The sequence below is a fragment of the Denticeps clupeoides genome, chromosome 9 (genome assembly GCF_900700375.1).
Source record: "Denticeps clupeoides chromosome 9, fDenClu1.1, whole genome shotgun sequence".
Classification (NCBI taxonomy): Eukaryota; Metazoa; Chordata; class Actinopteri; order Clupeiformes; family Denticipitidae; genus Denticeps; species Denticeps clupeoides.
The window spans coordinates 10,144,458-10,160,380 of NC_041715.1; the positions used below are offsets into that span (position 1 = coordinate 10,144,458).

The 15,923-nt window shown below is 42.2% G+C and overlaps 1 protein-coding gene across 1 annotated transcript in view; it reads left to right on the forward strand.

Annotated features, from left to right (window-relative positions):
- The window catches only part of LOC114796641 (low-density lipoprotein receptor-related protein 1B-like), a 236,072-nt gene that overhangs the window by 148,306 nt on the left and 71,843 nt on the right, over positions 1-15,923 (forward strand). The window contains exons 27-33 of the mRNA XM_028991025.1: positions 762-1,006; positions 7,143-7,274; positions 7,645-7,872; positions 7,962-8,136; positions 8,359-8,453; positions 9,883-10,032; positions 15,660-15,800. Coding sequence (XP_028846858.1) covers positions 762-1,006; positions 7,143-7,274; positions 7,645-7,872; positions 7,962-8,136; positions 8,359-8,453; positions 9,883-10,032; positions 15,660-15,800 — 1,166 coding nt within the window. The remainder of the gene's footprint in view (positions 1-761; positions 1,007-7,142; positions 7,275-7,644; positions 7,873-7,961; positions 8,137-8,358; positions 8,454-9,882; positions 10,033-15,659; positions 15,801-15,923) is intronic.

Consider the following 15,923-nt stretch of genomic DNA (forward strand, 5'->3'; position numbering starts at 1 on the left):
TTACGTCATGGGCACTTATTCACTTCCACTCCTGTTACTAGATCGGTTTCCTCCCTGCCGAAGCATCGCTTACACCCCCCACTCAGAACACAAACTTGTTTTTCTTTAGAATTGCAGCGAGCAGACCTAATTTGTCCAAAATTTGTCCAAAAAGGGCCACAAATCTGATAAGCATTTAAATGGCAAAAACATAACACATTTAATAGGTTATCAGTGCTTTGACTGGCAAATTAATGAGGTCGACACATATAGAGGAGTATGTCTCGAATATTGCTTCCCCTGAAATCATGGCACGATCAGCTTTGTAGACTTTATGACACTGTTTCATTCCTACTTTTCTTTCTTCTACTTATTCAATTTTAGAGGCTAGAAGCAGCATTTTAGTACAGAATGTCATGGGTGGCAGAAGACATATGAGCCACATATGAAAATCGATCTCAGTCTGGCATAACAGCATTTGATTTTAGACAAAATCGTTTTGTTATACTTAGTTTTTTCCTTGATTTTGACAAATGCCAACCTACGCCAATGCATGGTTCACATACAAAAATATATGGCTGAGTTGCTTCGTTTCTTGTCTTGTTTTGGTCTTGCTCTCATCTTCCTCTGTTTCATTTTGCCCTTGCTTGACTGACAACACAATAAATACCATGCACTGGAGCTCTCTCGGGACATTTATCTTCAGCGCAGCACCTTGTCATCAGCAGGCGGAGGTTATGTCAGGGACGTGACTGAGGTGTGCCTGATGTACTCCCCTACAGGTCCGATGCCATCTACTCAGCCTTGTACGATGGCAACGGTGTCATCGAGATTCTCAGGGGCCACGAATATCTGTCACACCCCTTTGCTGTCTCCTTGTTTGGGGGAAGTGTCTACTGGACAGACTGGAGGACCAACACCCTGTCCAGGGCCAACAAGTGGACCGGCTACAATGTGACGGTGATTCAGAAGACCAGTGCCCAGCCTTTTGACCTTCAGATCTACCACCCTAGCAGACAACCTCAAGGTATGCATCCAGTACTGATTCCTGTTTACATCTCAGTAGGCAACAAAAAGTACCGGTCTCAATAGGACAAAATGAGAAGATGACCTGAAATATCTGACATAAGAAGGGTTTTTTTTGTTATTTCTTGGTGTCATGTTGACTTTTTGATTTTGAGGGAAGGGTCTCTGCAAATTCATACAAATGTTTTCTGCTGTTTTTGAGCCAACACTTAAACAACTCATTAAAGCAGAGCTTCTCAAATAGTGTGACTATGGTTTTTTTGACCAGAGTAAAGTTATTTATAGGTTCTGTTTTCGACAGACATTAATAGAACTTCACTTCACTCATTAAACAAAAACCTAGAAATCTCTACTTTCACAAAGTCATATATGTCGTTGAACACACACATTGTTTTTCCAATTGCTACAGCCGATAAACTGTGAAAATGCTAAGTAATACAGCTGCTCTTCCGCTTGCTGCATTTCTGATGCTATACGATGTTTCAAAATAAAAGTCCCAAATGGAAAACAGGGAAGGGTTTAAAATACATAATATAGTGCCTTTCAGCTTAGGATGTGTTAAGTCCATCATCCACTTTCACACTTGTAAATGTCATAGATAATAGGGTTAGGATTTGGGTTTGGATTTATTTTGAAATGTTGCATTGGGTAAAAGCGCATCGAGTGGGGTGAGGGAGGGGAGTGTTTATTAGGGCTGTCATAATTAATGTGTTTATAATTACCCCTAATTATTTTAATTTTTTTCAGTTTCTGCATTTTAATGACCCATTGTTATCTCCATCCAATTCATTCATCCGATGAGGAAACAATTCCATTCTGATCTTGGCTTGGCCTACACTCACAAGATCTTTTCCAAACAGAAACCTGATGGCAGATTCTTTTCGAAATGATAAAAGTTATTCAATCCAACAGGATTGCAGTGACACAATGCCTCAGTGTGAGTTTTATTTAAAGCATGTTGATATAATATGATTAGCAGCATAGTGTACTTGCTTTGCACACACCGAAAAATATCTTTCCAAAGTACTTGTTGGTGCATGCCTGTGACTCATTTTCCAATAGCCACCAAACGTCACACTCGAAATAATGGTGAGAATTTCACACACCCACCTACTTTTTTTATATCAACCAGTGTCAGTTGCACAAAGGCCCGGCTTCATTTGAGCTGAACCCCGCTGTTTGCCCTGTGCTCCTGTCAGTCATGTCACACTAATACACTCTCAATGAGAGTCACTGAATAATTGGAAAAAGTGGTCATGCAGAGAACAAGCCCAGGACTAATGTTGTCTCAGGATGGGTCCCTCGGCCTGGTGCAAGCAGTTCATTATTTCATGCTGTAGCATTGTTTTTTTTCTTGTTTTTTATTAAGGTGAAGTGAAAGTAATATGGCTGGACAAGATCAGGCCAGGTGTCTGTGTCTGATGGACATTGAACAAGATGTTAGCATGCAAAATCACGTAAACATGTTTCCTCTTCTTTTCTATGGTGATTACAATTGAATAGTTATATTAATAGGTCAGGATGTGGTTAAAGGACGTAGCCTTGAGTCCTTAAATGTGCACTAGCGTGTCGTAATCTCATTTACATCTCCCCGCCCTGCCTAAGTGCAGGCACTTCCTCCGCTCTGCCAGCCATCTCCTCGGCATTAGAAATCGCATGACTGCTTTACCCAGATAAGTGTGGACAAATTGGGGCGCGGTTGTGGGGAAGCCAATAAGTGTGTCTAATCCAATTTTAAAGTGCCCAGTGGTGAGGGCCAACGATTACTTGAAGTCCAAAATCCCGACCTCGTACTCAAGCTACTAAGTGGGCTTGGAGGTGCCACTGCCGCCGCCACTGCTGTTTGCTCTGCACATTGGGCGAGAGAGAAGTCAGAGAATAGGAAGGAGGGAAGTGGGGAAGGAGCCAGAAAACTAGAGGAGGCTGTGGGGGGTGTGAGACCACAGGCAGTGCAGTGGTAATGGTTTTGGTCTGGAGGCGTCAGCTGGCAGGTTGTAAACATATTATGCGTGACTGGTGGACCTGGGGCATCGCTGAGGGGAGGGGAACGTGGAATTTGGCTAAAGCACAAGAAACCCAACGCAACAGCGAGTAGAGACGTGCCAAGGATTAGTGAAGGGAGTAACAAGCTCCACTGCTTCGGAATAGAAATAGGGGGTGCATTTTATTTGTTATGTGGAAAGCCATCCATGATGCTGCTATTTAAAAAATATATTTACATATATATGTCAATTTTATTATTCAACCAAGCATTTTCCTTTATGTTCTCTTGGCCGGACTCCCCAGGAGCTGTACAGGGAGTGCAGAATTATTAGGCAAGTTGTATTTTTGAGGAATAATTTTATTATTGAACAACAACCATGTTCTCAATGAACCCAAAAAACTCATTAATATCAAAGCTGAATGTTTTTGGAAGTAGTTTTTAGTTTGTTTTTATTTTTAGCTATTTTAGGGGGATATCTTTGTGTGCAGGTGAGTATTACTGTGCATAATTATTAGGAAACTTAACAAAAATATATATATATATACCCATTTCAATTATTTATTTTTACCAGTGAAACTAATATAACATCTCCACATTCACAAATATACATTTCTGACATTCAAAAATAAAACAAAAACAAATCAGCAACCAATATAGCCACCTTTCTTTGCAAGGACACTCAAAAGCCTGCCATCCATGGATTCTGTCAGTGTTTTGATCTGTTCACCATCAACATTGCGTGCAGCAGCAACCACAGCCTCCCAGACACTGTTCAGAGAGGTGTACTGTTTTCCCTCCTTGTAAATCTCACATTTGATGATGGACCACAGGTTCTCAATGGGGTTCAGATCAGGTGAACAAGGAGGCCATGTCATTAGTTTTTCTTCTTTTATACCCTTTCTTGCCAGCCACGCTGTGGAGTACTTGGATGCGTGTGATGGAGCATTGTCCTGCATGAAAATCCTGTTTTTCTTGAAGGATGCAGACCTCTTCCTGTACCACTGCTTGAAGAAGGTGTCTTCCAGAAACTGGCAGTAGGACTGGGAGTTGAGCTTGACTCCATCCTCAACCCGAAAAGACCCCACAAGCTCATCTTTGATGATACCAGCCCAAACCAGTACTCCACCTCCACCTTGCTGGCGTCTGAGTCGGACTGGAGCTCTCTGCCCTTTACCAATCCAGCCACGGGCCCATCAAGACTCACTCTCATTTCATCAGTCCATAAAACCTTAGAAAAATCAGTCTTGAGATATTTCTTGGCCCAGTCTTGACGTTTCAGCTTGTGTGTCTTGTTCAGTGGTGGTCGTCTTTCAGCCTTTCTTACCTTGGCCATGTCTCTGAGTATTGCACACCTTGTGCTTATGGGCACTCCAGTGATGTTGCAGCTCTGAAATATGGCCAAACTGGTGGCAAGTGGCATCTTGGCAGCTGCACGCTTGACTTTTCTCAGTTCATGGGCAATTATTTTGTGCCTTGGTTTTTCCACACGCTTCTTGCGACCCTGTTGACTATTTTGAATGAAACGCTTCATTGTTCGATGATCACGCTTCAGAAGCTTTGCAATTTTAAGAATGCTGCATCCCTCTGCAAGATATCTCACTATTTTTTACTTTTCTGAGCCTGTCAAGTCCTTCTTTTGACCCATTTTGCCAAAGGAAAGGAAGTTGCCTAATAATTATGCACACCTGATATAGGGTGTTGATGTCATTGGACCACACCCCTTCTCATTACAGAGATGCACATCACCTAATATGCTTAATTGGTAGTAGGCTTTCGAGCCTATACAGCTTGGAGTAAGACAACATGCATGAAGAGGATGATGTGGACAAAATACTAATTTGCCTAATAATTCTGCACTCCCTGTATACGTTTTCCAGGATGGCATTTTCCAATAAATTTGCTGTTTATGTGTTTTTTTTCTATATATGGACAAATGTTGTGTATGTTTGTTTTTGTGCAGTGTAACATATGGGAAAAAATGTTAAAGGTCATGTTTGAAATTGTCACCTCTCAAACGTGTTCAAAATTAACAGAAATAGACACAAACAACAAAGAGGTGTGAACCTTCACTCGTCTCACGATTCGATTTGGTTACGATTATCAATGCCTCGATATCGATGTATCGTAATGCATCCCATCCATTTTCTACACGTGATGACACTGTTGCCGTTCAGTCCGCGCTCACTTTGTAACAGTCGTATTCTCCTTGGTAGTTCTCCTTTAAATGCACATGTCACTATGTTGTGGGCGGAGTTAGTCATCTGCCCTGGTCCTGATGCAGAGAGCATGATGGAAATGCCCAGCAGCGGGGAAACGAAGTTAAGTTCAATTGAAGCGCACTAAAGCCTGTTGGTGTGAAAGCAGCCTAACAGTGCTTGCTTGCGGTTGCTTGCACTTTATGTAGCCCAGTTTGTTGATGTCGCACACATGCTCTTTATTTCAGTATGTAACTTTGTTTAAATGTGACACGTAGCACCAGGTTCCACAGAAACATGTTTTTTCGTTACACTACGTACTGTCATGCATGTACTAACATGTATGTAACCGAAATGACAATAAAGCTCACTTGAACTTGAAAAAGGCCTGCATTCTCCAAACCACTCAGGCACTGGGTTGCCAAGTTGCTTAAATGTTGGACAGTACATGCATTTCAGTTTAAATGGAGCCCACATTAAAGTATAGTAGGCTGATCACAGCGAAGATTCTTTACACTGGATGTTAAAAAAGGAATGCACTGATATGTCCATATCAGGTTTTATGCCCTCCATGCTTCATTTTCTAAACCAATGGCAGATAGGTTGTAGTTGGCTAAAGACACATCGTCAAAATGTCGTTTTACCAGCGTGTGGGGTGCATGCGCTGTTGTCGGATTTAGTTACATTGGCAGCTTTCCCCTCTAGACCCGCTGAATATGCACAGACTCCGACCTATAATTTAGTCACTTGGAAACTATTTTGTTGCATTTGCTTATGGCAAATGATTGCAAAAATATGCCACTTGCATGTATGAAAACAAATCAGCATTGGAAAGAAATAATAGCCCCATTTTCAAAGCCCCACTGGAGCAATTACTTACAAGGAGCAACTGGTTCTGTTAGTAATTGCGTCCCGTAGCTGCTGGTTTGCAGCGAGGTTCAGGCTGGAAGACTGAGGATGTGTGGGTGGGCGTGAAGACTGCGGAGTAGAAGCACGGATCTGTGCCTGACATAGCTGCACGACTATTTTGGACCTTGAACTCATCCAACCTTGCTTTAAAACAGATGCTTGAACAGTATATGGGATGTTATTAGATGCAGAAGAGTAGAATAAGCATTAAGAAACAGTGCCTTTTTAATTTTTTTTCTTTAGAAATCTCTTCTTTAGAAAATCTCTTTTTTTATATGAAACATCAAATTGTTCATATCCTGATGATGGCTGGAAATGGTTGTTAATAAATGAAACATCTGCATATATGTAGAGAGGCCCATTATCAGCAACTGTTAGTCTTGAGTTACAATGTAATGCTGTGTTCACTAATGCAAGTCTGTCACTTGAAAAGCTTCAATGATTATTAAAAAAAATAATGATTTGCACTGATTTAAGAAGCAAACAAACTGGCCAAGTTCATTCTAGTGTGAATATATCTGGTTCATCTCCAAATGTTTGCATCATTATTTTGTAACAGCAATGGATTCTGCAAATTTGATCTGCCAAATGGATGCATCTTTTTACTATAAATAATCTGTTGGTCGTGATTATTTATTCACACTTCATAGAAAGGAACGTTTTAGTTGATGGTCCTTGAAGCACGGGCATTCACAAAAAAAAAAAGAAGTTGGCGCCAGTCTTGCCTTTTCATTGGCTAAATCATGGCCTTCCAAGTGCTGTATACCTCCCCCTGCCCTTTTTTGCCCTTTTTCTCTGTAAGCATTTGTGCTTCTTCCTATTCCCTCCTTCCTTTCCATTCAAAGTGTCTGTCCATTTTGCAGCGCAGTGGTCTCAACGAAGGCCATGATTGTCTCTGCACAAATCCTCAAAGGCTGCACATTTCACTCATTTGACGTTAATGAAAGGTTATCTTCCTCCAATTTCAAATTCCCTTTCAGTGCTTGTGAAGGTTGGTAGATGTCATGTCTCAGATTCATTAAATGTGGTATTGATTTCTTTTTTCTCAGCTTCAAACCCTTGTGAGGAGAATGATGGGAGGGGGCCGTGCTCCCACCTGTGTCTTATCGACTACAACCGCACGGCCTCCTGCGCCTGCCCCCACCTCATGAAGCTGACCCCTAACAAGCGCTCCTGTACTGGTGAGTGGACATTTACAGCACTAACCGTGCCCTTGCCACGTCCATCTGCGACTGGATGCTTGAATTTACGTTTCCTATTTATTCACAGTTTCAAAATCGTAACATGTGCTGATGTACCATTCAATAGAACCAACTGTATAATGGTTGATTTAAACATTTGTCATGATTTAAGTTGCACAAGAGTGCACAATGAGTTAAAACATAGTTTTAGATCAGGTTTATATTAGTGTTCACATTTAGATAATGTTTATATCATCTTTATACCTAGCTACTAGGTATTGTAATATCCCTAGTATTTTATCACATTCAATGAGTGAACACAATTTATTATGAGCAGCAAGTTTCCTCAGTATATTTTCACTCATCACAGCACTGAAGAAGTTTCTACTCTACGTCCGACGTACTGAGATCCGCGGGGTGGACCTAGATAACCCCTACCTTAATATTATGACCGCTTTGACCGTTCCTGACATCGATGACGTAACAGTGGTGGATTACGATGCACTGGAGGAAAGAATCTACTGGGCAGACGTCAAAACTCAAACCATCAAGCGGTCCTTCATTAATGGATCATCGCTGGAGACGATCATCTCAGGAGGTACACAATTTTCAACTTAGATGCTATATACTTTCTAATACATAGTCTATGGTGACTATACATTTGGCATGCGTTTTTGTTTCCCTCAGATATACAAAACTGCCGTGGCCTGGTGGTAGACTGGCTCTCAAGAAACCTATTCTGGCTTAGCTCTGAAAACGATGAGACGCAGATCAATGTTGCTCGCTTAGATGGGTCCTTGAAAACCACCGTCATCCATGGCATCGATAAGCCCAAGTGTTTGGCTGTACACCCAACCAAAGGGTAGGCGGGCGGATCTCAGCAGTGTCTTTTGTGTTTGTGCTCTGTGCACCTGTGTATTGCCAACAACACTATCAGTAAAAATGAATTGTGTCTGAGCCCGAGCCCTGGCAAATCGTGTATAAAAAATAACTCCTCAATTTGCATGACGACCCACGGAAATAAATGAAGGTGGCATTATTCAGGCCATCGCGTCCTCAATTTGTTCTCACATAACAATTCCAGGAAAATTTACTGGACAGACGGAGGCACGTTGAATGTGGCCAACATGGACGGCAGCAACAGGAAGGTCCTGCATCAGAACCAGAGGGAACCAGTTGGTAAATGTCATGGCATTTTTTTCACTGCCTCACGTTGCTTGTTGGAATTTAGTTAGAAAAGGAATACATACTGCAGGGTCCGTCCCACTGATGTCTCACACGGGGTTACCAGGGTAATTTTGGAAGGATGGGATTTAAACATAGCTACCACCCTTTATGTGCTTAGTTTGGTATAGTAGTGGGACCATACACTACCATTAATGAGCCATTTAGAAGTTACAGACAAAGTTCGAAATAAGGTGGTCAAACCCACATGTGTGGATGCAACAGATGCTAAACTGGTCTGAATTTGGCCAGTGTTATTGCTTATTTGAAATTGATTGTTATTGTGAAACACAGCACAGCACAAAGTGCACACAACAAAATGTGTCTTGTGTATTTAACCCATCACCTTAATGAGCTGTGGGCAGCCATGAAAGGTGCCGGGGGAGCAGTGTGTGTGCAGTGTGAACAGTGCACCTCAGTGGCACCTCAGTGGCACATTTGGCGGTTTGGGACTCGAACCGGCAACTTTATGATTATGGGTCCGTTTCCTTACCCACTAGACCAAACACTTCCCTCGATTATTTATTTAATCAGTGCAACTGTTTTCAGCTCTTCTAAGATCATTGCACTGTTTTCTCAATGAAGCTTTTAAAGTGGCAGACTAATTGCCGCTGATAATGAGTCTCATTTAAAACATTAACAATATGTTCTCAGTTGGATCAGAAATGATGAGGGCATTTCCAAATGGCCCTAAACTTTTGAATAGTTGAATTGAGTTAAATGGTTGAAATAATGCTCAGTTTTAATACCGCTCTGTTTTAATACCACTGCCTGTTCAGTTGTTTTTAGGCTGAAACCCTTTTGGCCAAAAGAGCCCTTGGTGTCCTGCCATCCATGTGATCTCTGCAATTTTGTACATGAATGCACTACTAACAAAGGCTCATGTGCTTTCAGATAGCGGTGATACCAATTTATTTTTTTATTTTTTTTTTAATTGTCCTCGATGCATGTATAGTGATTAATGCAATAAACATCACTTGAATATTGTTAATTCACTTCTGATCTGTAAATAACTGGCAGTGTGCTTAGAAGTCTAGTGCTATAAATAGATTCATTTGCTTTCAGGGGGCAAACGACATCCTGTCGTCAGAACTGAAATATCCTCAAATTTTGACAGCAGTCATAAATACCACAACACTGTCAGAAATGTAGCAACTGTGGAGTTGGGTTCTGTGTGAAGGTCGCTGGGAGAGTTTTTGAGATGGCAGAAATCATCCTCATTGGGATAAATACAGAAACAAATATGTAGATTATTAGTCTGATATCTTAAATTGCATTAATAGAACACGGCAGGCAGTTGATGTGAAGATGTCAACGATTGGCGTCACATGATGGCACATAAGCAATATTTAAAAGGAAATCATGGCACCTCTATTCCCCGCAGGTCTATCGGTGGACTACGGATCGAGCAAATTGTACTGGATGAGCTCTGCTAATGGCACTATCAACCGATGCAATCTGGATGGCTCTGCGTTCGAGGTGATTGAGACCTTGAAGAGGGACTTGACTAAGGCCACAGCTCTAGCAGTCATGGGTAGGTGCTCCATCCATCTGTCTCCCCATCCATCCATTACAAGGTCTACATGAAGTATAGCATGTGCAAGAATGACAGCAGCCCGGGGTTCAAGTGGTGCGATGCCATTTTTGTTTTCTAAAAATAGATCACAAACTTTAGTGTGCATTTCTTTGAATAATTATATAGTTATTTCTTTGAAAAGTAAATTGATTCCTTAGCCAAAATCGGGGGATTTTGTTTACATGACGTGGATTTCTTATTCTTTTTTTTTTTTCAATCCGTTTGCACCAATATGTACAAGTGTATATTTTAGTGTTTATTTTAAGTTCTCCTCATGTTCTCTGTCTCAGAAAGTGGTGGTCCGTGATTATTGGATTGTTTCATTATGTTTTGTGTTCAGCTAATTCACCAGAGTACACTTGTCTTCTGGCCCCTGTATAATCCGCTAATTTCTTTAGTCGAATAATGTGAAAATTGAATAATTACATGCACCTAAACTCTTGAAAACAATACATTTCCACTGAGGCCGTAAATCACCTCGGCTGGTAAATATGCTCCAAAGACAGGCCCAATCAGTGCCCTTGGCACATAAGGCACTATTTACAACTTGAGGCGTGTTCGCTAGTGTAAGGTCAAATGTGTCACCAGGATTTACATAAATGAATAGATGAAACAGGAAAGAAACACTATCATGGGTGAACGCACATATAGATGAGGGAGGGTTTAAATCATCCAGAATGAGCATGCAATTTTATTTTACACATTTATTTTACAATGTTATTTTAGTCGATTTTCTCTTCTTCAAGTTACAGATCAGTACCAAGCAGCTCTTCCTTGTTTTTCTTTGTATTTATGTAAATCCCGAGGACGCCTTTGATCTTACACTAGAGAACAACCCCAAGCATGTCACAACGCACTTAGTGCCAGTTTGAAAAAAAGTGCCCAGAGATATTCAGACATAGCAAGGCATTTATGACGTTCATCTTTCTCAGTATGTGTGTGTGTGTGTGTGTGTGTGTGTGTGTGTGTGTGTGATTACATGCGAGCATTGCTATAACGCTGAAATGGGACGGGCCACATTGCCAGGAAACTGGGTTTAATTCGCCATGGTCAGCAGGGCATTATTATGCTGGCGAACAGCGCTGCCCCGGTGACTGCTGGTGCTCATTACAGTGGGGAAAGGTGCTCAATATTTATTATCCTTGGCAGGCCTTAAGCGAGAGTGAGAAAGACCAAAAGTTTACTAAACAAACTGGCGAGAACGGCGGCGTGGAAAGATGTGAGGCGAATGCCAAGGATATGCACTCATTTTTCATTCTGCCACTCAACTGGGAGTGTGTCGGAGCACTGTGGCGAGAAAGGGAAAGTAAACGTGGGCCTCGGAGGATGGCAATACATATATTTCGACATCAAAGAGGGGAAAAGTTAATATGATTGATTTTGGACCAGATGGAACAGGATAATGAAGACCAGCTCGTCTCTGAAGACAGCCATTTCGGTGGAGAGCATCTGTTTTTTAATCACGTTTTTAATCAGGTTGTGGACGTCTATTCCACAGTCCCTTAAAGGCCGAATTTTGAGATATGTTGAGCTGCCTCCGTACCGCTAGTAATGAGGACGGTTGATTAGACAGTGACAGAGGAGGGTGAGGTATTCAGCAAGAGCTGTCACATTGGGTCTTTGTTTTTTTGTGTATGTGTGTGTCTGATAATATATATATTTTTTTCGTTCTTGCTTTATGTAGCAGGCTGAATTAGTATTCCCAATATTCTGCATCCACACAAACAAGTGTCTCTTCCACCAGTAGAAAAGCACAAATTAGCCTGTCCTTCCATAAAGAGACATCCGTCCTAACATTTTTAATTGGGTTATTATTGCTTCAGTCCTGTCACAGTTTTTTGTCTCAAGTATATGGAGTAAACTTTTTTACACGACTCAATACAGAAACATTAGTTACTACAAAATTGCATAGTTAAATGAGGTATATATTATGGCTGTATACTTATTTAAAAAACGTAATTATAATTTTGCAATAAATTAATCGTGATTAATCATGATTATTTTTTTTAATACGTGGTTGAACACTGTGTCACATGGTAATGTGTGCAATTAAATATTCTTCTGCCTAACAAAAAAACTCTAAATGTCATTCCGGCAGTTATGAGGCAGATTGATGTTTCAAGAGATGAATCAGAAGGTTAACATTATTAAATATGGTCAGTATTAGGATCTTTTGGTGCTATAAACTACTTTTTGACATTATTACATTTTCACTGACACTCAGCAGGCATTTTCAGACCGGCACCTTCATTTTGGGGGATTCGCATGAGCTGGGTGTCTGCTCTGTTGTGCTCTGTAGAGAGCACTTAACTTACCGTGATCTCCATATGCAAAAAGAGCTGACAACTCTGCAGGTGTCTCGCTTCTCCTGGCCTGATTATAAAGTAACATCAGAGGCTGCAATGCATGCAAATGAAACAGATGAAAAATACAAAGATGAAAGTGTTAATATGGTGGCCCATAATCACACCAAAGAGGAGTCTTGGAATAATATATCAAAGTGTGGACGGTGTGACGACGGTAATGATGGACGGATGAATGAAGCTAAGAGGAGTGGCCTTCGCTGGCAATATTGTTTATATAGTGACGCACTGTTCATATGACAAGAGAAGTGATCTTTTTAAAACCTCTGTTCGAGATCAGTGCTTGCAGTTGTTATGCTGCCTCCTGCCGAGTTCAAAAGAATCGCATTAAGGTGGTTCCATCTCATGAATGTCATCAGCCAAGGCGGAAGTAGTGCCTAATGCACCCAGGCCCTTCCTTTCCACTAATGAAGACATCATATCTGACTTCTCCAGGAGAAGCGAACTTCTGCAAACTTTTGATCAGTGAGACCACAACATCGGGACAGAAATGCTAATGTTTCGAGATGCCACTGAAAGGTGGGCTGTATTGAGGGCTAGCAACATTCTGTAACTGTTGAACAGTACAGTTCTGTACCACCAAAATAACATTACATTGAAAGTGAAGCGATTGTCATTGTGATACACAGCACAGCATACGGTGACACAACGAAATGTGTCCTCTGCTTTTAACCATCACCCTTAGTGAGCAGTGGGCAGCCATGACAGGCGCCCGGGGAGCAGTGTGTGGGGACGGTGCTCTGCTCAGTGGCACCTCAGTGGCACCTTTGTTGTTCTTGAGAACTCCATTACATATCCTAAGTTAAGGAGTTTTCCTGCTACAGCATTCATTCTCAGCCTTTCCAGATCAGTACAAAAATAGTACTTCGCTTAATATTTATTGTAATAAATCAATGTAACTACCATAAATAAAAAACACAACAGCTGCCAATATTAACAATCTTTACCACAGTAATGCATACATGCATGGGTGGAGACTGGACAGGTCATCTTATACATTATGATCATGATTTGCACATTTTACAACTGCTATTAATGCTTGTGAGAAAAATTATTAGAAAGACTAAAATGGAAATATATAGGCTATGCCACTGGTACACACAGATACTAAAATGGACCTAAGAGGTCCAATCTCGGTTAATGTCCCCATCATGTTTAGATATAGTCTGCCGTGGTTTTAGTAATTAGCTATTTGTGCCGTGATTCGAGGTCACCCCGAACCAAAGTGTAGATTAAAAGAGATTGAGATCTCCAGAGGGCTTTGACCTGTACCTCATCATTTACCTCCCAATGAGGGATGAGAATCTTTGATGAGGGGATTTGCCAAGGTTAGCCCCTCAAAGTGGGTTATCAGCTGCCGCACCGCACCCACAGCCATTCTACCATGTATGCGAGATGAAAATGCTATCTGATTGAAGCCTCGCCGCACAGCATTTTAACCCCCTCCCCCTCCATTAGCATCAGAGGTGTAAAAGGTGAGCGAGCCTTGATGGACAGCTCTTATCATACAAGCAAAATGTTTTAAAAGTGCAGCAGGCTGAATTTATCAGAGAAAATCAAGACAAAACTGGATGAAGGGAAAGCTTGATGGGAGTTTGCTGGTCTACAGCCGTGTCTTTGGGTGCACCAGGGAGAGTAATTAAAAAGCATGGACAATTGTTAATTGAGGACAATTTAACAGGCACAGGACCAATCCAGCCTCTCCCCTTCACCATGCAGCCATGAACCTGACCAGAATGGCGGCCCCTGGGTTTTGTGTGTGCGGGGATTGGAGCTCCTTAGACCCTTTTCACCTGTAATCAAATCACTGGCTAAGGTGAAAATTGCATATGATGAGCAGCAGTCATGCAATCACAGGCGCCCACCGTCCTAAATTAACACAGACAGCCGTTCTGACCTGAGCCGGAGGAGCCGCGGGGTCAATCGCCTCGCGGGCAGCAGGCATTTTGCCACTTTCACTCCGAAAATGAGTTTCCCTTCAGGTGGACATTGATTGTCGGCAGACCTACACTGTCAGGCTCGTGGTATTGGTTTCAAGCCAGAGAAGGGCTGTTTTTTTTTTCAGTACGTTACCGACTCGCCGATCCTCGCCTGTGTGTGTTTGTACTGCTTCGTTCAGGCGTGCGTTGAAGTACACTTTCTGTATGCTCCGCCTGAGATAGGCCCAATATTTCTCCGGGAGAGAAAACCCACTCAACGCCGTGTGATTCTCTCCGATGCCTCCGTTCACCTTCTCTCCAGCATTCCCCTCCAGCATGCCCTTGTAAATCTGCTGTACCTCGTAATACCTCATTTACACCAGCACGCTTCCTCTGATGGATGCAGGGACCCAGAGCGGGCCTTTTGTTTACGCGTTCCCCCTGCTCCTCATTGCTCCTGAGTTCCCTGCTAACGCATACGGGCTGGGGGCCAGGCCTGTAGCCAGGAGCAATCTCTGCAGCCTGCTGTGGCATACTCAATCTCGCAGGGCGGGAGCAGCAGCGGCAGCGGGCGCCCATATCTGGCGCCCCGCTGTGAGATTGGTTGCACTCCAACGGCTTTGTGAATGGAAAGTCCTTGTCCCGAACTAGGGCACGTAGCCAGGTCTCTGGTGCTTAGGCTCATCGACTTTCACTGGGAAGAGAACATCATGTGTAATTCTCTTCCTCCCGCCTTGCCCTTCCTCCCTCCCTTCCTTCCTCTACTTTATGTTCACAGGACACCCAATATCACAGACATACCTCAAGCAAGTAAAATGGCAAAAAAAAAAAAAAAAAAGCTACATAAAAAGTTTCCTAGTAACAGCTACAGTAAAGCTTTAAAGTCCTTTGGCAGACATGTCCCAGTGTCTGTTACTTACAAGATAATAGTTGCTTTTCTCAAGTTAAGCAACAGCTTAACTTAAATGCAACCAAGATGTACACCTGTAGGTGTACTGAGAATAAATAAAATGACAATAAAATGACAAAAGGGATGGTGGATGGTTATCTCTTTCTCTCCAAGCCACAAATATCCTTTATCTGCCATTTCCTGTAAATCAGGCATATGTCAATTCTGTGGCGTCAGTAATGTATATTAGTAATTTACATAATGTAAGTGTACAGGCTTTTGCTTTATGGACGTTTACAGAGATTCATTGTTTCTTGCTTTAATTTGTGACCCGTTTGTATCATCATCACAGTGACTGTAATTGTTCCAGTTATAGCAATAGAAGTGACTGCTCGACTGCTGGTCTTTCCTCAGGTGGCAGGCTGTGGTGGGCAGATGAGGATCTGGCCCAGCTGGGCACTGTTGCCAAGCGAGATGGGCGAAACCTCACGGTGCTGCGCAACAAGACCAGCGGTGTGGTGCACATGAAGGTTTACGACCGGGAGGGTCAAAAAGGTGAGGACGGAGCCCCTAAGAAGACGGGTGTCGTTCAAGGAACTCTGGGCTCCTTGTTTAAAATGTCAATTTAAAGCTTGCGCACACATGTCTTCAGAATCTACCTTTTCCATAAATATCTTG